Consider the following 22,579-nt stretch of genomic DNA (forward strand, 5'->3'; position numbering starts at 1 on the left):
AAAATTTTTATGTAGATCTAATGTCACTTTTGTTAAACATAGGATCTGAAACATATAGAAATAAGTTTTTACCCTTAAGTACTTTTTATAGGGGCAAGCAAAATTAATATGGAGGAAGAAAAACTGCCTTCGGTGAGCCGTAGGTCTGGTGCAAGATTCCTCTTGGTCCTCCTAGTGGGGATGCTGAGGATGCTGGAGGAGGCACTGACATTCCTCTCTTTACTCTCCCCCAGGACTGCTCTATGTTGGCTTTAGTGCCTGCATGTTTGGTCTCTACAGCTTTATGCCAGTTGTCATAAAGAAAACCAGCGCCACCTCGGTCAACCTCTCTCTGCTCACAGCGGATTTGTACAGCCTGTTCTGTGGATTGTTTCTCTTCCACTACAAGGTAAGTTGAGTCAGTGTTCCCATGTGAAGATGACACTCTGTAGACATGACACACCGGTCAGAGTGCTGGGACGTGGGACACACTGATTTTGTGTGGAAAATAGGAATGCAATTTTGTAAGCAAGCTCCCATGATTTGGGTTTTCACATTTCAGCTCTAAGACAGAGGCTAAGTTTTGTCTCTAGACCATTAACTTCAATTGATGGTAAAAGATAAGCAACAGCCACAGAAGGAAGAGACTAAATAATAGGGAACAGTTTTCCCTATACCATTCAGCCCAGAAGCTATACTTATTTCTGACCTGTAGCTAGGAAGATTTGTCCAATTCCCGCACTACAAGCACAAAATGGGTTCTGCCAAAGGCATTGGCAGATTATGTTCTCTTTGGAGAAAAGACACAATTCTTGCAGTTTCTACTTTGCAGATATTTTTATAGCAAAAATGAATGGAAAATGCTAATGCACTAGAAATAGTTTCTATTCTGAAAGATTTGAGTTTGAATAAAGGAATGCAAAGAGATCTTGTGAGGCATTTTCAGTTAATATATCAGCCCTGAAGAAAGGAAGAAAGTATCCTGTCAGAAGATGGCCCCCTCTTAGAATGCAAGACCGTACACATATCTTCACCCAAGGCAGGCATGACTAATTGATTATGACACACCAAGATCTAGTGCTGTTCTGAACACCACACTTGCTGCATCCATTAACAATGGCTTAGAATTGGTATGTGTGAAGAGACCCACTTGCCATTCCTTCACTAGTCCTTTGAAAACACAGAGTGAAGCAGGCCAAGTATGGAATGTCTAAGCACGTAAGACCAAAGTAGGACAGGCAAAAGGAGGAGAGACAGTACCTGGTCACTGGTAACCATGTACTTCATCAGTGGTATTATAGTTAATATCACCAGCACACACCAGCATGGCCAGATGATGGGGCACCTTAGTGGGCAGAACACCTTCCATCAGGTGGAAATGAGCTTGGAATCTCTTAGAATAAGGGTGGGCTGGAAACAGTGGATATTTGAGATGACAAGAGGCAAAGCAACTTAAGTGAATAATCAGAATTATCATCAAGAGGAACAAATATCCTAAGCCCAGAAACAAACTGAGAAGAGCACAGACAAGACTAGTACCTGGAAGGACAAGAAACAGATCTGAAAGACAGCAGAGAGTGAGAAAGTGGCCGTGGCTATGGGCTGGGATAAGTGTGTAAGTCCCTACTTGTTCCCAATTTTATTGAGGCATAATTGACAAAAACTGGAGAGAGATAAATATGTATGTGTGTGTGTGTGTGTGTATCCAGTTTTTGTCAATTATATATATATATATATATATATATATATATATAAAATATGATGTTTTGATATACATGTGCGTTGTAAAATGTTTGCCACAATCAAGCTCATTAACATATCCATCACCACAGTTTTGTTTTGTTTTTTTCTCTCTGTGGTGAGAATATTTAAGTTCTTTTTTAACAAACTGCAGACATTTAATACATTATCATTAACTACAATCATCACGTTGGACATTAGATCTTCAGAACTTATTATCTTAAAACTGAAAGTTTGTACCCTTTAACCAACATTTCCCCATTTCCCCTGAGTTTCTATTTTATATGGAGCTTTTTGTCCAGTACACAGGCAAAAAAATAACAGCTAAAAGAAACAACCTAGGCCTGGATAATATTTATTGTTAATAATTTGTTTTGTCTAAATAGTTTAATTTCTGTGTTCCTTATTCTAAGAGATTCCAAGCTCATTTCCACCTGATGGAAGGTCACCCAAGTACTCATAAGGGTAAAAAGAAGAAAACCATGATATGTTCCCTTCATGTTGCTCTTGACCACGGGACCACAGTGCTGGGAGAACCAGGATCCCTCAAAATGCTAATCACTGTACAGACCCTAGGGACTACCCGGCCATGGTCTTACTACAGCAAAATGGCCATGATGTTTTTTTCTCTTCTCTGCAGTTAAGAATCCACATCTAGACCATTCCTTAACATGAGTTCAGTTCTGAGCAATTAACCTTGTAATTGACTTTATAAGTTCCCTTACTAGAAGAATCCCTTTAAATTCCCTTTAGGAAATACAACTGAAATTCATTGTTCTGATTGAGGACAAGCATCACTTCTTGGGCAGAGGAGACCCAGTCCACCTCTCAGCTTCCCTTAGAGCAGCGTTCTTAAAAGTCTGTTTTCACCCCAGGAGCCTGTTTAAAAGTGCAGATTTATGAGCCATACCCCAGAGTCACAGAATCAGTGTCTGGGGACATGTCTGGGAATGTTTGCCTTAACAGGCTCTCCTGTGAGTCCAATGCTCTCTGAATTTGAAAATAACTATTTTGGAGGGAACAGGGAGCACCTGAGCAGTGCCCATTCCTGTTTAAATCTGCCACCTCCGCTGACTTTAGCTTAGACCTGGGGTTCCTCACATTTGCAAGCATCAGGAGCTGAGAGGGCTGATGTATCAGGTAAATTCTAAAGCTCTGCAACCATCCTCTCCTTCCACTGTATGTTTCCCTTGTGTGTTACTCGCCCTTATGTATTGCTTTGTTGATGAGGAAACCATGTAATCCCCATATATCATATATGTGGTCACTATTTGAAACGTAGTTCCTTAAGGCAGAGCTCGTTCCAACACAGTAGCTGCTTTTTATTCTCATTAAAATTGATTCCTATTCTTTAAAAAAACATTAAACTGATAAAGATGTTGTGGTCTGAATGCGAGGCGTCCCCCCAAAAGAACTCACAGTAGGCAAGGCAGGAGTGTTTAGAGGTGAATGATGAGTTTATGAAAAGTGGTAATTGAATTGGTGGATTAATCCATTTGATGAATTAATGATTTGAATGGATTACTAGGTTGTAACTGTAAGCAGGTGGGACGGGGCTGGAGAAAGTAGGTCACTGAGGGCATGACCTTGGGGATTATATCTTGTCCCTGGCTCCTTGCTTTCTCTGCTCTCTAGTTGCCTTGAGCTAAGAAGCTTTCCTCTTCCACACCCTTCACCATCATGTTCTGCCTCATTGTGGTTCCAGAGCAGTGGAACTGGCCAACCACAGACTGAACCTCTAAAGCCATGAGCCCAGAATAAAATTTTCCTCTACTAAATTATTTTTGTCAGGTGTTTTGGTCACAGCAATGAAAAGCTGCCTAACACAAGGTAATTATAGATTTACAAGCAATTTTAGGAAATAATTCAGAGAGACTCCATAATCCTTTAATCTGTTTTTCTCTATTGGTAACATCTTGCAAAACTATACAAGAATATTGGGATATTAACATTGATGGAGTCCACATTAAGAAATTCCCATCACCACAGGGATTGCTCATGTTGCCTTTTTATAATCCTACCTACTTCCCTTTCACCCATTCCACCTGCTTGAAACCACTAATTTCTTCTCCATTTGTAAAAATTTGTCATTTCAAGAATGTTATATAAATTGCAGTTATACATATGTTGGCTTTAGGGATTAACTTTTTTTCACTGAGCATAATTCAGTAGTTAATCATTTTTATTGCTAAGTAGTACTCCACGGTATGGATGTACTAGAGTGTATTAAACCACCTACCTGGTAAAGGACAACTGGATTATCTCTATTTGGGGCTGTTACAAATAAAACTTCTAGGAACATTCATGTACAGATTTTTGTGTAAACAGAAGTTTTTGTTTCTCTGAGATAAATGCCCAAGAGTATAATTGCAGGGTTGTACGGTCATGGTATATTTAATTTTAGAAGAAACTGTCAAACTATTTACAGAGTGATTTATTGACTTTTATTGCAAATAAATACATACTAATTCTGAGAAAGAATATACAAATAAGTGCCCTTACACTTTGGTCCCATTTTACAATGCATACATATATTTACAGTGCACATATATTTTACAGTTCGTATATATTTTAATAGAAATTTAATTACACTGTACATAGTTTTGCCACATGCTTTATTTAAATTTAAAATATATATGTTTCCATGTTATTTAATGTCTGTATATAATGTGGGTCTAAATTAGTGACTCTCACATCTGGCTATATATTTCTATCACCAAGAAAGAATATAAAACACAGCTGTGCCTAGATTCTATCCCAAAGAGTTTGATCCTGATTATTGGGAATGGGGCATTTTAAGATCTCCTCAGGTGATCCATCACATACCCTAATATACAGAATTGAAAAATCACTAATTTATAAGATTATTTTTAATGGCCATATAGTATTCCATGGACTGCTTATGCTTTGTTTAGTGAAGGGTTTCTCAACCATGGCACTATTGCCATTTTAGATCAGGCAATTCCTTGTTACAGGAGCCTGTCCTTCACATTATAGAATGGTTAGCTGCATCCCTGGTTTTAATGTGTTAGATATTGGTAGTATCCCCCAGTAATGACATCCAAAAATGTCTCTACACATTGCTAAATATTGGAAATTACTATTTAACAGCTAATTATGGAATTTTGATGCTCTTTTTGGCTAATGTCATTTGGAGAATTAACTCATAGTAAATTCCACTCACATCCAATGTTTCTATTTTTTTATTTAAATAAATTTATATAATTGTTCTTATCACTTCTAATTTGAATTTGAAAATCTTATTTAAAATAATTTGAAAATTCTTTGCATACAGCATAGAGGCAGTTTATGCAAAGCCCTGTTGATTTAACAACAATGTCAGGATATAGACAAATGCTCTATTCTCCTTTCCTTCACTGCCATTGATATCACATGGCTTGGTTCTTGAAGAAGCACTGCCTTGTGTTGTTTTCTAATTGTTTTGTGAATAACAGCAGTTAATGTAACAAAGAAATAATAGTTATTTAATTTACATTTAATATAAACAAAGAAATAGCTAAATGTTCCTTTAATCTACATCTAAATTAAAAAAATAACTTTCTTTTGCCTTAAGGAGTTACAAAAGACTCTTCAGGGAAATTCTTGAATTTTCAAATAGTCATTGTGAAACCCAGGGTTTCTTCTCAGATCTCTACTTGCCTGCCTCTGGGGTTACTCTTGTGCTCCACAGATGGGGGTCAGAGCTAGGAGTAGCCTTGGTCCCCAGGTTTTTCCACCATATCCAGATACCCTCATTCAGAACATTGAAGTTACTTTTATCATTATGAGGAATTTATGGTCAAAGCAAAAATTTTGCAAAATACAAAAATGCTTATAGTAATGGATTTTTGTGTATATTTATGTTTGAGGAAGATATTGGAAGAAGAACCTGGTTATATTTTTATGTCTTCCTTGGAAAAATGTCTAAATCTCTTGACCTTTTTTTTTTTTTTTTTGGTGCCAGGGATTAAACCCAGGGGTGTTTGACCACTGAGAGACATCCCAGCCCTTTTTAATATTTTATTTAGAAACAGGGTCTTGCTGAGTTGCTTAGGGCCTAAGTTGCTGAGACTGGCTTTGAACTTGAGATCCTCCTGCCTCAGCCTCCCAAGCTGTTGGGATTATAGGCATGTGCCACTAGGCCCAGCTTTGACCATTTTAAAATTACATTATTTGTGTTTTTATTCTTGACTTGCAATCGTTCTTTACATGTTCTGGATACTAAATCTCTAGATACTATCAGATATGTGGTTTGCCAACATTTCTCCCATTCTGATTTTTTTTTCATTTCTTGTGAAAATTCTTCAAAGCACAGAAGTTTGTTGTTGTTGTTGTTGTTGTTTTGGTACAAGGAATTGAACTCAGGGGCACTGAACCACTGAGCCACATCCCCAGCCCTCTTTTGTATTTTATTTAGAGACAGGGTCTCACTGAGTTGCTTAGCACCTCACCGTTGCTGAGGCTGGCTTTGAACTCATGGTCCTTTCAGCCTTCTGAGCCACTGGGATTACAGGCATCAGCCACCATGCCTGGCTGCACAGAATTTTTTAATTTTGATGAAATCCAGATAATCTTTTGGGTTATACATTTATAAATATAGAAGAAATCATGTAAAATCCCACCATTTCCTTGGGCCTCCAGAGCCTTCCTGGTTGCTCCCTACAGCTTCTCCTTCCCAAGGCTATTAGTAGTAACTGCCATTTGCTTTTCTAGAGGGACGGTTGAAAGTCACAGCCTAAGGAAGAAAAGAGTTAATTCAGATGAGGCATCCGTAACTATACAAACAAAGGGTTCAAGCCAGTAATCTCCATCCGTGACTACAGAGTTTTAAAAATACAGATGCTTGGGTTCCACTCTCCCCAGTTGGGACAGCCCAAGCATCTGCTGCTTAAAGGCTCTCCATTGATGCCAGTGTGCAGCCAGGGGTAAGTCCTGGTTCAGACATGCAGTATGTAGCTGCAAACAAGTGGAACTTGAACCAAAGGGTGAGGGTTGAAGATTATTGCTAAATATAAAGAAACACTGTTAATAAGTCTTCATCCAAAAGTGGAATAGACGGTCTCTGGAAGCAGGAGTTCCCACTACTAGAAGAGACAGGACATGAATATTAACAGAGAATGTGGAAGGTCCTCATGCTTCAGTGCTGGGGATCAGACCAGTGACCTCTGAGATCTCATTTGGTTTTACTAAGCCTGCAGTTATAGTTTATTCTTTCACTTAATCATGATGTCTTTAAACCACCTTCTGGTCTGGTTATAAATATCTGCAAATTGAGGGGGGAGGGCTATTTTCTCACAGATGTTGCTTACCCAGGCAGAACTAAATGACTAAATGAAGCTCTCTTGCCCAACATTGATTATTTGCTCTTTCTCACTTTACACTCTTGGAAAAAATCCATTCTTTCCCCCTCCCATCTGTGCAGTGCAGCATCTCTGCCTTTGTGCTGACCGGACAGTAAAGCCCCCATTCTGGGAAGCAAATAACCTAATTCTACATGAGACAGTCTGGATGGCATAGTGCTCGTGTAATCTCTAATTTTATGACTTTTGAAACATGGTATATATTTCTGTTCTTTATTACCTGACAACATTACTGAATCCAGGACAGTCAATCTATAGCAATCCACGAAGAGTACAGGAAATGAGCTTTCCTGGACCCCAGACGCCCCCTAATGCCAAAATCAGGGAGCCAGGATATGGAAGCTTTCCAATTTGATGGTATATTGACTTTTCAAGGTCAGATCTTCATCTGTTATGAACTTTATGAATTGTGCAAACAGGACAATTTTGAAATTGAAAAGGTATTAGTTTCCTATTGCTGCTATAACAAGTTACCACGAGTTTAATGATTTATCACATATTTACTAGCTTATAGTTCTGGAAGTTGGAAGTCTCATGTAGCTAAAATCAGAGTTTAGCAGAATGTGTTGCTTCAGCAGGCTCTGGGGAACTTTCCATTTTCTCGCTCTTTCTAGCTTCTAAAGGCCACCTGCATTCCTTGGCTTCTGGTCCCTTGCTCTCTCTTCAAAGCCAATGGTATGGCATCTTCAAATCTTTCTCTGTCATTCCTGCTTCACTCTTAATGGCCTTTGATTACATTAGGCCCACCTGTATAATCCAGTACCACAGGGGAACTATTAACAATTACACCAGATTACAAGGAAGCACTGGCTCAGGCCAGCTTGGACATTAGGTGAAGCTGTTCAGAAGCCACATCTGGGCAATGAAGACACATTCTCCACCTGCAGACACCTGTGCTGTTTGCTGAATTCCCAAAATGATTTTTCAAGGAGTTCTGGTAACCTGCTAATATGTAATTATGATAAAGGAATCACTAAGTCACCTAGGGAGAGAACAAATTGGAATGGGAAGGCTCCTTTGGCGTGTACTGTATGAAGTGTGAACTGAGCACTATGGTATAGCAAAGAGAGCATGGTCTTCTTACTCAGAGGAGCCTAGATTTAAATTGTAGCTTGTATTTATTCTTTTTGTCTTTGTGCCAGTTATTTATCCTCTCCAGACTTTAAGGAGATGAGATTGTCCTTATGGAGGTTATCAAAGGATTAATTAGAAAATCTAGGAGCAGTAACGAGCAGTGCTGCATTTCTCTGATTAAACATATGACTCAGGATTAGTAATCCCTATCTGCTTCCATTTTTTGAACTATTAATTAAATAATCAAATACAAATTAATAGATGAGCAATCTAGTAGAGTAGAGGAAGGAGAATGGGAGAGGAGAAGGGAGAACAGGAGGGAAAAGGGGTGGATCATGAGCTAAAACTGCTTTCCATACATGTACAAGTTTGTCAGGATGAATCCAATTACTAACTAAAAATCTCTAATAAAATTAGGAAAAATAATAAGAGCAAAAGTAAAAATAAATAAGAAAAAATATAACAAGATGTAGCTCTTAATTTTGTATGAGTTCTTACTTATTCCTTGTTTGAAAAGCAAAACTGCCATCTTATGCATAAAAATTTAGACAATATTGTGTCAATCATTCTCAACTGAATTCTTTGACTTCATTCTTTCTTAAAATAAATTTTTAGGTGATAACCAAAAATACAAAAACATTAAAAGTTTCTTTATATAAAACTCCAATAAATTCTTTCATGACATGCCATCATGAGCTAAGCATTCTTCAACAAAATGGCAGCCAATATTGAGTGTGCAGAATATTCCTTTTTGCCTGACATTTAGATGACAAGCTAGCTTACTTCAACCATTATCTATTGCCTTTTCAAGGTTTAATATTGCCTCAGAATTGCTGTAGTAGTTAAAGTTGAAAGTAATTTTATAAGAAGATATTATCTCTGTAGCTTTGCTAAAACAAACTAGAAATTGATATAAAAAATGAACATGGTACGTTATCTCCAGCCCGCTTCAAACACTCTACTTAGGCCATTAGTTATATGGCCTGAAACCACAGGTGACCCTGTTTAAAGAGTAATAGCTTAGGAAGGTAAGGGCTTCATAAAACTTCTCTTTTGCATTAGAAAAATGTTTTTACCATCCAAATATTCATGAGTACAAAAGGGGAGAGCTATTTAAGATTTGTTCAAGAAGACTACTTCAACTATTCTGGGTAATATGATTAGTGCAAAATTTTGTAAAATTTCACTGGTACATTTTCATTTAAAAACATTCTGCATATTTTATTCTCATCCTTATGCCAGATGATTTTTAAAATAATTGCTATGAGTTATAAAATAGTAAAATCAATACAAGTTTCTTAATATTGACTGCCTATGCTAATAATCCAGGTTACATCTCTGAGGATAGGGGTAGAGCTCCATGATTCACCCTAACCTTTCAAAATCTGCCGCTATAATTAAATCCCACGTGTGCCAGTTTCTCTTACTGTTTTGTTGTTGTTGTTGTTAGAGATTTGGCAAATAAAGTTTAATAACTCCAGACACTAAGTCATTATAATAATATATTATGATGCATTCAATTGAAAACATCATCCAGCACATACTTATTCATTCTATGCCTGTTATGTTCCAGCCACTGTTTGGGTGCTTACCTCTTTATTTATAAATAAAGATGACAGGAACACTAAAAATCACCAGGCAGATTAATGCAAAAGATGAGGTTTCAAACCACTGAAACTTGAATAGACCAACAATGTCAAATATCCTTAACATCTGAGAGCCTGTGCCAGAGAGTTTGCAGAGACTGGAAACTTTCATTAAGAATGGAATCTTTCATTAGACATGGATCAGAATCTTGAGCCAAGCAGCCTGTTGATCCTCTGCAGCAGTGAGAAATTTCAGCAATGTAACTGCACTTTAAAAGCCAGGGGAGGCAGCCTCAACCTGTGACATCCTATGGCATGAAAGTATTAGTAAAAATATCCACATAAGTAGCTTGTATTTTTTTTTGTAAGAATGCATCTTAAAAGACTAGGAATTTTAAGCTCATAGCACCCACATGTAATTGTAAAGGGGAGATTTTAAAATTAATACTTAGCCTCTCATGACTGTCTTTTGATATTATTAATGACTGCAAGTAAAGAATTGTGGAAACTGGCATCACTAGGCCCAAAATCACTTTACATGGAACACTAAGTTGACAGAGCAATGAATGTTTGAGCTTGGCTGTCCCCTACACAGTAACCAGTGCAGCCTGTTTTGGGGCTTCCATGTTGTTGAGTGAGTTGGGGTGAGTGTTGGCTTCTAGCAGTGAGGGAAGGGTGCTTTTATGCAGCCATTCAGGAACCCAGGCTCCTTCCTTGTGACTGAGATCCTCTAGGGTAGAGAGCAAAAACTATGACCTCTAAGCCAAGCCCACTTTTGTAAAAAAGTTCTGTTGAAGAATAACCATGCCCATATATTTTACACATTATCCATAGATGCTTTTGTGCTACAATGGCTACAGTAAATGGCCTAAAATATCTATCTAGCCCTTTTTAAAATTTTTTTTATTCTAATTTGTTATATATGACATCAGAGTACATTACAATTCATATTACACATATAGAGTACAACTTTTCATATCTCTGCTTGTATATAAAGTATATTCACACCATTTGTGTCTTCTTCATACATGTACTCAGGGTAGTATTGTCCATCTCATTCCACCATCTTTTTTTACCCCCTTGCCACCTCCCTCCCCCTCTCTCCCCTTTACTCTGTCTAGAGTTTGTGTAGTATTCCCATACTCTCTGTCGCAACCCTCCTATGAATCAGCCTCTGTATATTAGAGAGAACATTTGGCATTTGGTTTGGGGGAATTGGCTAACTTCACGCAGCATTATATTCTCCAACTCCATCCATTTACCTGCAAATGCCATGATTTTATTCTCTTTCATTGCTGAGTAATATTCCATTGTGTGTGTGTGTATATATATGTGTGTGTGTGTGTATCACATTTTATCCATTCATCTACTGAAGGACATCTAGGTTGATTCCACAGTTTAGCTATTGTGAATTGTGCTACAATAAACATTGATGTGGCTATGTCCCTGTAGTATGCTGTTTTTAAGTCCTTTGGGTATAGACCCAGGAATGGGATAGCTGGGTCAAATGGTGGTTCCATTCCAAGTTTTCCAAGCATTCTCCATACTGCTTTCCATATTGGCTGCACCATTCTTCAGTCCCACCAGCAGTGTATGAGTGCGCCTTTTCCCCCACATCCTCGCCAACACTTATTGTTGTTTGTATTCTTTTTTTTTTAATTTTTTATTGTTGGTTGTTCAAAACATTACATAGTTCTTGATATATCATATTTCACACTTTGATTCAAGTGGGTTATGAACTCCCATTTTTACCCCATATACAGATTGCAGAATCACATCAGTTACACATCCATTGATTTACATATTGCCATACTAGTGTCTGTTGTGTTCTGCTGCCTTTCCTATCCTCTACTATCCCCCCTCCCCTCCCCTCCCCTCCCCTCTTCTCTCTCTACCCCCTCTACTGTCATTCATTTCTCCCCCTTGTATTATTTTTCCCTTTCCCCTCACTTCCTCATGTATGTGCTTTTGTATAACCCTGAGGGTCTCCTTCCATTTCCATGCAATTTCCCTTCTCTCTCCCTTTCCCTCCCACCTCTCATCCCTGTTTAATGTTAATCTTCTTCTCATGCTCTTCGTCCGTACTCTGTTCTTACTTACTCTCCTTATATCAAAGAAGACATTTGGCATTTGTTTTTTAGGGATTGGCTAGCTTCACTTAGCATAATCTGCTCTAATGCCATCCATTTCCCTGCAAATTCTATGATTTTGTCATTTTTTAATGCAGAGTAATACTCCATCGTGTATAAATGCCACATTTTTTTATCCATTCGTCTATTGAAGGGCATCTAGGTTGGTTCCACAGTCTTGCTATTGTGAATTGTGCTGCTATGAACATCGATGTAGCAGTGTCCCTGTAGCATGCTCTTTTTAGGTCTTTAGGGAATAGACCGAGAAGGGGAATAGCTGGGTCAAATGGTGGCTCCATTCCCAGCTTTCCAAGAAATCTCCATACTGCTTTCCAAATTGGCTGCACCAATTTGCAGTCCCACCAGCAATGTACAAGTGTACCCTTTTCCCCACATCCTCGCCAGCACTTGTTGTTGTTTGACTTCATAATGGCTGCCAATCTTACTGAAGTGAGATGGTATCTTAGGGTGGTTTTGATTTGCATTTCTCTGACTGCTAGAGATGGTGAGCATTTTTTCATGTACTTGTTGATTGACTGTATGTCCTCCTCTGAGAAGTGTCTGTTCAGGTCCTTGGCCCATTTGTTGATTGGGTTGTTTGTTATCTTATTGTTTAATTTTTTGAGTTCTTTGTATACTCTGGATATGAGGGCTCTATTTGAAGTGTGAGGAGTAAAAATTTGTTCCCAGGATGTAGGCTCCCTATTTACCTCTCTTATTGTTTCTTTTGCTGAGAAAAAACTTTTTAGTTTGAGTAAGTCCCATTTGTTGATTCTAGTTATTAACTTTTGTGCTATGGGTGTCCTATTCAGGAATTTGGAGCCCGACCCCACCGACTGTAGATCGTAGCCAACTTTTTCTTCTATCAGACGGCGCGTCTCTGATTTGATATCAAGCTCCTTGATCCATTTTGAATTAACTTTTGTGCATGGCGAGAGAAAGGGATTCAGTTTCATTTTGTTGCATATGGATTTCCAGTTTTCCCAGCACCATTTGTTGAAGATGCTATCCTTCCTCCATTGCATGCTTTTAGCCCCTTTATCAAATATAAGATAGTTGTAGTTTTGTAGATTGGTTTCTGTGTCCTCTATTCTGTACCATTGGTCCACCCTCCTGTTTTGGTACCAGTACCATGCTGTTTTTGTTACTATTGCTCTGTAGTATAGTTTGAAGTCTGGTATCGCTATACCGCCTGATTCACACTTCCTGCTTAGCATTGTTTTTGCTATTCTGGGTCTTTTATTTTTCCATATGAATTTCATGATTGCTTTCTCTATTTCTACAAGAAATGCCATTGGGATTTTGATTGGCATTGCATTAAACCTATAGAGAACTTTTGGTAATATCGCCATTTTGATGATGTTAGTTCTGCCTATCCATGAACAGGGTATATTTTTCCATCTTCTAAGATCTTCTTCTATTTCTCTCCTTAGGGTTCTGTAGTTTTCATTGTGTAAGTCTTTCACCTCTTTTGTTAGGTTGATTCCCAAGTATTTTATTTTTTTTGAAGATATTGTGAATGGAGTGGTTGTCCTCATTTCCATTTCAGAGGATTTGTTGCTGATATACAGGAATGCCTTTGATTTATGTGTGTTGATTTTATATCCTGCCACTTTGCTGAATTCATTTATTAGCCCTAATAGTTTCTTTGTGGACCCTTTTGGGTCTGCTAGGTATAGAATCATGTCACTGCAAATAGTGATAATTTAAGTTCTTCTTTTCCTATTTTGATGCCTTTAATTTCTTTCGTCTGTCTAATTGCTCTGGCCAGTGTTTCAAGAACTATGTTGAACAGAAGTGGTGAGAGAGGGCATCCCTGTCTTGTTCCAGCTTTTAGAGGGAATGCCTTCAATTTTTCTCCATTCAGAATGATGCTAGCCTGAGGCTTAGCATAGATTGCTTTTACAATATTGAGGTATGTCCTGTTATCCCTAGTTTTTCTAGAGTTTTGAACATAAAGGGATGCTGTACTTTGTCGAATGCTTTTTCCGCATCTATCGAGATGATCATATGGTTCTTATTTTTAAGTCTATTGATGTGGTGAATAACATTTCTTGATTTCCGTATATTGAACCATCCTTGCATCCCAGGGATGAATCCTACTTGATCATGGTGCACAATTTTTTTGATATGTTTTTGTATCCGATTCGCCAGAATTTTATTGAGGATTTTTGCATCTAGGTTCATTAGAGATATTGGTCTGTAGTTTTCTTTCTTTGAAATGTCTTTGTCTGGTTTAGGTATCAGGGTGATGTTGGCCTCGTAGAATGAATTTGGAAGTTCTCCCTCTTTTTCTATTTCCTGAAGTAGCTTGAAAAGTATTGGTGTTAGTTCCTATTTAAAGGTTTTGTAAAACTCTGCTGTATACCCATCCGGTCTGGGCTTTTCTTAGTTGGTAGTCTTTTGATGGTTTCTTCTATCTCCTCAATTGATATTGGTCTGTTTAGGTTGTCTATATCCTCCTGACTCAATCTGGGCAGATCATATGACTTAAGAAATTTATCTATGCCTTCACTATCTTCTAATTTATTGGAGTATAAGGATTCAAAATAATTTTTGATTATCTTCTGTATTTCTGAAGTGTCTGTTGTGATATTGCCTTTTTCATCCCGTATGCTAGTAATTTGAGTTCTCTCTCTTCTTCTCTTCGCTAGCATGGCTAAGGGTCTGTCGATTTTGTTTATTTTTTCAAAGAACCAACTTTTAGTTTTGTCAATTTTTTCAATTGTTTCTTTTGTTTCGATTTCATTAATTTCAGCTCTGATTTTAATTATTTCTTGCCTTCTACTTCTTTTGCTGTTGTTTTGCTCTTCTTTTTCAAGGATTTTGAGATGAAGTATGAGATCATTTATTTGTTGGTTTTTTCTTTTTTTAAGGAATGAACTCCAAGCAATGAATTTTCCTCTTAGAACTGCTTTCAATGTGTCCCATAGATTCCGATATGTTGTGTCTGTGTTTTCATTTATCTCTAAGAATTTTTTAATTTCCTCCTTGATATCTTCTATAACCCATTGATCATTCAGTAGCCTATTGTTCATTCTCCAAGTGATGTATGCTTTTTCCTTCCTTCGTTTATCGTTGATTTTCAGTTTCATTCCATTATGATCAGATAAGATGCATGGTATTATCTCTACTCCTTTATATTGTCTAAGAGTTGCCCTGTGACATAATATATGATCTATTTTTGAGAAGGATCCATGTGCTGCTGAGAAAAAAGTGTAACTGCTTGATGTTGGGTGGTATATTCTATATATGTCAATATATGTCAATTAAGTCTAGGTTATTAATTGTGTTATTGAGTTCTATAGTTTCCTTATTCAACTTTTGTTTGGAAGATCTGTCCAGTGGCGAGAGAGGTGTGTTGAAGTCTCCCATGATTATTGTATGGTGGTCTATTAGACTCTTGAACTTGAGAAGAGTTTGTTTGATGAACATAGCTGCACCATTGTTTGGGGCATATATATTTATGATTGTTATGTCTTGTTGGTGTATGGTTCCCTTAAGCAGTATGTAGTGTCCCTCTTTATCCCTTTTGATTAACTTTGGCTTGAAATCTATTTTATTTGATATGAGTATGGACACTCCTGCTTGTTTCTGAAGTCCATATGAGTGATATGATTTTTCCCAACCTTTCACCTTCAGCCTATGTATGTCTTTTCCTATCAAATGCGTCTCCTGTAGGCAGCATATTGTTGGGTCTTGTTTTGTGATCCATTCTACTAGCCTGTGTCTCTTAATTGGTGAGTTTAAGCCATTAACATTTAGGGTTTTTATTGAGATATGGGTTGTTCTTCCAGCCATATTTGTTTATTTCTGTTACTAAACATGGTTTGTTTTCCTCTTTGATTATTTTCCCTCCCTTTACTGTCCTACCTCCCACTGTTGGTTTTCATTGTTATTTTACATTTCCTCTTCCTGTAATGTTTTGCCGAGGATGTTTTGAAGGGATGGTTTTCTAGCTGCAAATTCTTTTATCTTTTGTTTATCGTGGAAGGTTTTAATTTCATCTTCCATCCTGAAGCTTAATTTCACTGGATACACAATTCTTGGTTGTAACCCATTTTCTTTCAGTGTTTGAAATATGTTATTCCAGGATCTTCTAGCTTTCAGAGTCTGTGTTGAAAGATCAGCTGTTATCCTGATTGGCTTACCCCTAAATGTAATCTGCTTCCTTTCTCTTGTAGCTTTTAAAATTCTCTCCTTATTCTGTATGTTGGGCATCTTCATTATAATGTGTCTAGGTGTGGATCTCTTATGATTTTGCACATTCGGCGTCCTGTAGGCTTCTAGGATTTGGGATTCTGTCTCATTCTTCAAGTCTGGGAAGTTTTCTCGTATTATTTCATTGAATAGATTGCTCTATACCTTCCTGTATCCCAATGACTCTTAAGTTTGGTCTCTTTATGTTATCCCATATTTCTTGGATGTTCTGCTCATGGTTTCTTAACAGTCTTGCTGAGCTGTCTATGTTCTTTTCAAGTTGAAATACTTTGTCTTCATTGTCTGATGTTCTATCTTCTAAGTGTTCTACTCTGCTGGTAGTATTCTCAATTGAGTTTTTAAGTTGGTTTATTGCTTCCTGCATTTCTAGGATTTCTATTTGTTTGTTTTTTATAACCTCTATCTCCCTGTATAGTTGATCTTTTGCTTCCTGGATTTGTTTGTGTAATTCATTGTCGAAGTGATCTTTCATTGTCTGATTTTGCTGTCTAATGTCTTCCTTGATACTCCAGATCATCTGAAGCATGTATATCCTGAATTCTTTATCTGACATTCCATCTGCTGCAGCTGTTACCTCTTCTAAAGTTGAGTTGACCTGCATTGCTTGTGGTCCTTTCTTTCCTTGTCTTTTCATACTGCTTGCGTTTCTTTCTGCTTGGTGAAACTGTTGTGTTTTTGAAAAAATTTTCCCCCCTATATATTTATATTGCTCTTGTATAGTTGAAAAGTCTCCCTTGCAGGGTCGGGCGGCGGTCTGCCTACCTTGCAGGCGCGGGCGGCGGCTCTGCTCTGCCCCTCCTCCAATTCGTGTGAGGTGTTTACCACGCCCGCGGACACCTGGGCCTGTTGTTCCGGTCGGTCGCAGGTCTGCCTACCTTGCAGGCACGGGCGGCGGCTCTGCTCTGCCCTTACTCCAATTGGGGTGTCGTGACTACCACGCCGGCAGGTCACTGGGCCTGTTCTGGGCGCGGGCAGCGGCTCTGCTCTGCCCCCCCTCCAATTGGTGTGACTTGTCTACCACACCCGTGGACTGCTGGGCCTGTTCCTGGTCGCGGGCGAAGGCTCTGCTCTGCTCCTACTCCAATTGGGGTGATGTGCCTACCACTCCGGCCGGCAGCTGGGCCTGTTCCACCGGTCGGTCGCAGGTCTGCCTACCTTGCGGGCACGGGTGGCTGCTCTGCTCTGCCCCTACTCCAATTGGGGTGACGTGTGTACCACGCCGGCAGGCCGCTGGACCTGATCCGCCGGCCTGTCGCAGGTCTGCCTACCTTGCAGGCGCGGGCGGCAGCTCTGCCCTGCCCCTCCTACCATGCCCGCGGACCACTGGGCCTGATCTGCAGGTTGGTCGCAGGTCTGCCCACCCTGCGGGCACGTGTGGTGGTTCCGCTCCACCCCCACTCCAATTGGGGTCACGTGACCACCACACCGGCGGGTCGCTGGGCCTGATCTGGGCGCAGGCGAAGGCTCTGCTCTGCCCCTACTCCCGTTGGGGTGACGTGTGTACCACGCTGGCAGGCCGCTGGGCTTGATCCGCCGGTCTGTCACAGGTCTGCTTACCTTGCAGGCACAGGCGGCGGCTCTGCCCTGCCCCTCCTACCACGCCCGCGGACCACTGGGCCTGTTCTGCCGGTCGGTCACAGGTCTGCCCACCTTGCGGGTGCGGGTGGCGGCTCCGCTCCGCCCCCTCTCCAATTGGGGTCACGCGACCACCACGCCAGCGAGCCGCTGGGCCTGCTCCGGGCGCAGGCGGCGGCCCGGCTCCTCCCCTCTGGCTCGAAGACAAAGCGAGAGAGACTCGGGTGTCTGTGCCTCACCCTCCCTACCAGGAGACCAACTGTTTCTGTCGCCGCTGGTATTGATGAAGTTCTCTCCTCCGCCGCTTTCTGATGACATCAGATCTCTGCCATGTTTGTATCCTATGCGAATGGCAGCATTTCGTTCCCTTTGCTGGGTGACCAAAGCAACGGGTGAGTCCTGAACGGCCCTCACAGGCCCCGTCTCAGTCCTGTTGCCACTGCCCACGAAGGCTCGGTTGGTATTTACCTCCACAGTACTCAGCAGGACCTGGACCGAGAAGCAGTTTCCGTGGGCTCCTTAGCCCTGGGCCAGAGCAGTTCCGGGAGCCAGAACTCGGCCGCTCCGTGCTCGGTGTATGCTCTGATAAGAGCAGGCTCCAAGAAGCAGTTTCTGCGGGTTATTTAGCACTGAGCCTGAGTAATTTGTCTGCAAGCCGCAGGTGAATGGCAGCCTGAAATTACCTGTTCTATGGCTGAATGAGCTGCGATCAGTCAAAAACAGGGATGGTGACATCAGCTCTCCAAGATGGTGGCCGCTGGCCTCCTCTGTGGTCTGACCGGTGTGGAGAACCGAATTGGACCGCTTCCTTCCCCCGTCTCGAACCCAGAATTCAGCACTGAGTACGGTGCTTGCACGGCTGGCAGAAACTGCAGCGCTGTATCCCTGCGTCGCTATCTCCTCGTTTCCCAGCACGCACCGCAGACTCTAGCCGCGGGGCGATTTGCTGAATAAGCAGCGTGACCCTCCGTGCAACAAATCTCTCGCGTTTGAGCCCCCATAGCCGATCCTCATGCGATGGAAATCCTTCCTCCAGGTTCCGGAGCACCCCACTATTGCTGGAAATTCCTAACAAGATAGCCTTTAGCCGTCCTGACTTGTCATACTCCCACACAGTGACGCGGCACACGGGGGCAATGCACTCCCCTCGCTGCCATCTTCCCTGTTGTTTGTATTCTTAACAGCTGCCATTCTGACTGGAGAAAGATGAAAACTCTGGGTAGTTTTGATCTGCATTTCTCTAATTGCTAGTGATGATGAACACTTTTTCATATATTTGTTGATTAATTATATATCACTATCTGAGAAGTGTCTGTTCAGTTTCTTGGTCCATTTATTGATTGGGTTATTTGTTTTATTGGAATTTAGCTTTTTGAGTTATTTATATACCCTAGAGATTCGTGCTCTGTCTGATGTGCAAACTGGTAAAAATTTGCTCCCAGGCTGTAGGCTCTCATTCATCTCACTGATTGTTTCTTTTTGCTGAGAAGAAGCTTTTTAGTTTTAATCCATCCCATTTATTAATTCTTTATTTTAATTCTTAGGAGTCTTGTTAAAGAAGTAGGGCCTAATCCAATATGATGAAGATTAGAGCCTACTTTTTCTTCTGGTTTAATTCCTAGGGCCTTGATTCACTTTGAGTTGAGTTTTGTGCATGGTGAGAGATAGGGATTTAATTTCATTTTGTTGCATATGGATTTCCAGTTTTCCCAGCACCATTTGTTGAAGATGCTATCTTTTCTCCAGTGCATGTTTTTGGCAACTTTGTCTAATATAAGGAATTATGTGGGGTAGTCTGTGGCCTCTCTTCTGTACCACTGGTCTACCAGTCTATTTTGGTGCAAATACCATGCTGTTTTTGTTACTATTGCTCTGTAGTATAGTTTAAGGTCTGCTGTAGTGATGCTACCTGCTTCACTCTTCTTGCTAAGGATTGCTTTAGCTATTCTGGGTCTCTTATTTTTCCAGATGAATTTCATGACTGCTTTTTCTATTTTTATGAGGAATGTCATTGGGATTTTAATTGGGATTGCATTAAATCTGTGTAGTGCTTTTGGTAGTATGGTCATTTTGACAATATTAATTCTGCCTATTCAAGAACAAGGGAGATCTTTCCATCTTCTAAGGTCTTCTTTAATTTCTTTCTTAAGCTTCCTGTAGTTTTTGTTGAAAGGTCTTTCATCTCTTTTGTTAGGTTAATTCCCAAGTTTTTTTGTTTGTTTTTTGTTTATTTGTTTGTTTGTTTTGAGGCTTTTGTAAATGGGGTAGTTTTCCTCATTTTCCTTTCAGAGGATATGTCACTGACATACACAAATGCTGTTGATTTTATATCCTGCTACTTTCCTGAATTCATTTACTAGTTTTAGAAGTTTTCTGGTGGAACTTTTTGGGTTTTCTAGGTATAGAATCATATTATCAGCAAATAGTGCTAACTTGAGTTCTTCATTTCCTATGTGTATACCTTTAATTTCTTCCTTCTTCATTTCCTATGTGTATCCCTTTAATTTCTTTCTTCTAAGTGCTCTGGCCAGTGTTTCAAGAACCAATTTCAATAGAAGTGGTCAAAGAGGGCATCCCTGTCTTGTTCCAGGTTTAGAGGGAATCCCTTCAATTTGTCTCTATTTAGAATGATTTTGGCCTGAGGCTTAGCACAGATAGCTTTTACAATGTTGAGATATGATCCTGTTATCCCTAGTTTTTCTAGTGTTTTGAACATGAAGGGATGATGTATTTTATCAAATGCGTTCTCTGTGTCTATTGAGATGATCATATAATTCTTATCTTTAAGTCTATTGATGTGATGAATTACATTTGTTGATTTCCATATGTTGAACCAACCTTGTATCCCTGGAATGAACTCCACTTGATCATGGTGCTCTATCTTTTTGATATGTTTTTGTATATGATATGCTAGAATTTTGTTGAGAATTTTTGCATCTATGTTTATTAGAGATATTGGTCTGAACTTTTATTTTTTAAAATGTGTCTTTGCCTGGTTTTAGAATCAGGGTGATATTGGCCTCATAGAATGAGTTTAGAAGTTCTCCTTCTTTTTCTATTTCCTGAAATAGATTGAAGAGTATTAGCATTAGTTTTTTTTTTTTTAAAGGTCTTATAGAACTCGGCTGTATATCCATCTGGTCCTGTACTTTTCTTGGTTGATAGGCTTCCTATGGCATATTCTATTTCATTGCTTGATATTGGTCTGTTTAAATTGTGTATATCATCCTGATTCAGTATGGGAAAATAATATGACTCTATAAATTTGTCAATGCCTTCAATATATTCTATTTTTTACATATTTATTTTTCGGTGAACACAACTTCTTTATTTTATTTTTTTTTTATGTGGTGCTGAGGATTGAACCCAGCGCCCCACACATGCCAGGTGAGCACATTACCGCTTGAGCCACATCCCCAGCCCATATTCTATTTTATTGGAGTACAAGTTTTCAAAATAATTTCTAATTATTTTCTGTATTTCTATAGCATCTGTTGTGATATTTCTTTTTTCATCACATATGTTAGTAATTTGAGTTTTCTCTCTCCTTCTCTTCATTAACATGGCTAAGGGTCTGTCAATTTTATTTATTTTTTCAAAGAACCAACTTTTTGTTTTGTCAATTTTTTCAATTGTTTCTTTTGTTTCAATTTCACTGATTTCAGCTCTGATTTTAATTCTTTTCTGTCTTCTACTGCTTTTGGTGTAGATTTGTTGTTCTTTTTCTAGGGCTTTGAAATGTAATATTAAGTCATTTATGTATTAACTTTTTCTTCTTTTAAGGAATGAACTCCATGCAATGAACTTTCCTGCCTTCGTGGTGTCCCAGAGATTTTGATATGTTGTATCAATGTTCTCATTCACCTCTAAAAATTTTTTAATCTCCTCCTTGATGTCTTCTGCAACCCATTGTTCACTCACTAACATATTATTTAGTCTCCAGGTGTTCAAGTAGCTTTTAGTTTTTATTTTATCATTGATTTCTAATTTCATTCCATTCAGATCTGATAGAATGCAGGGTAGTATCACTACTTTTTTATATTTGCTAAGATTGCTTTGTGGCATAATATATGGTCTATTTTAGAGAAGGATCCATTTGTTTTTGTTTTTTTTACATGTGAAATAGCATTCTTTATTGCTTCTTGGGTACATGGAAATGAATACATTAAAAAGTTCATTTTTAGTTTTGTTTTTGAAACAAACTTTTCCTTCACTGCTCACCCAAAACCACACAACTTTGTGATGCATCTCTTGTCTTTGTCTGTAACTTTTTATTCATATCTCCTATTAGCCTCTCTTACCTGTGCTCTTACTTCATTTCAAACTTCCTTTCACCATCTCTGAAGGTCTAGCACATTTCTATTCTTGAACTAGCTTTTCTTTTTTTTTCTGTTTTTTTTTTATTGGTTGTTCAAAACATTACAAAGCTCATGATATATCATCTTTCATACATTTGACTCAAGTGGGTTATGAACTCCCATTTTTACCCCAAATACAAATTGCAGAATCACATCGGTTACACACTCACATTTTTACATAATGGCATATTAGTGACTGTTGTATTCTGCTACCTTTCCTATCCCCTACTATCCCCCCTCCCCTCCTCTCCCCTCCCCCCTCTCTACCTCATCTGCTGTTGTTCAATTCTCTCCCTTGTTCCCCCCCCCTTTCCCCTCACAACCTCTTATGTGTAATTTTGTGTAACGTTGAGGGTCTCCTACCATTTCCATATGATTTCCCTTCTCTCTCCCTTTCTCTCCCCACACTCGACTCTGTTTAATGTTAATCTTTTCCTCATGCTCTTCCTCCCGGTTCTGTTCTTAGTTGCTCTCTTTATATCAAAGAAGACATTTGGCATTTGTTTTTTAAGGATTGGCTAGCTTCGCTTAACATAATCTGCTCTAATGCCATCCAT

General features: G+C 39.2%; 1 protein-coding gene across 1 annotated transcript in view; it reads left to right on the plus strand.

The window, feature by feature from the left end:
* LOC124108559 (solute carrier family 35 member F1) overlaps positions 1 to 22,579 on the plus strand; it is a gene marked incomplete at its 5' end in the record, with an annotated part of 59,768 nt that overhangs the window by 13,950 nt on the left and 23,239 nt on the right. Inside the window, one exon of the mRNA XM_046467024.2 lies at positions 234 to 388. Coding sequence (XP_046322980.1) covers positions 234 to 388 — 155 coding nt within the window. The remainder of the gene's footprint in view (positions 1 to 233; positions 389 to 22,579) is intronic.

The sequence above is a fragment of the Marmota monax genome, unplaced genomic scaffold (genome assembly GCF_021218885.2).
Source record: "Marmota monax isolate L192 unplaced genomic scaffold, Marmota_monax_Labrador192_F-V1.1 WCK01_AAM20220418_F8-fsc00140, whole genome shotgun sequence".
In the NCBI taxonomy this organism is placed as follows: Eukaryota; Metazoa; Chordata; class Mammalia; order Rodentia; family Sciuridae; genus Marmota; species Marmota monax.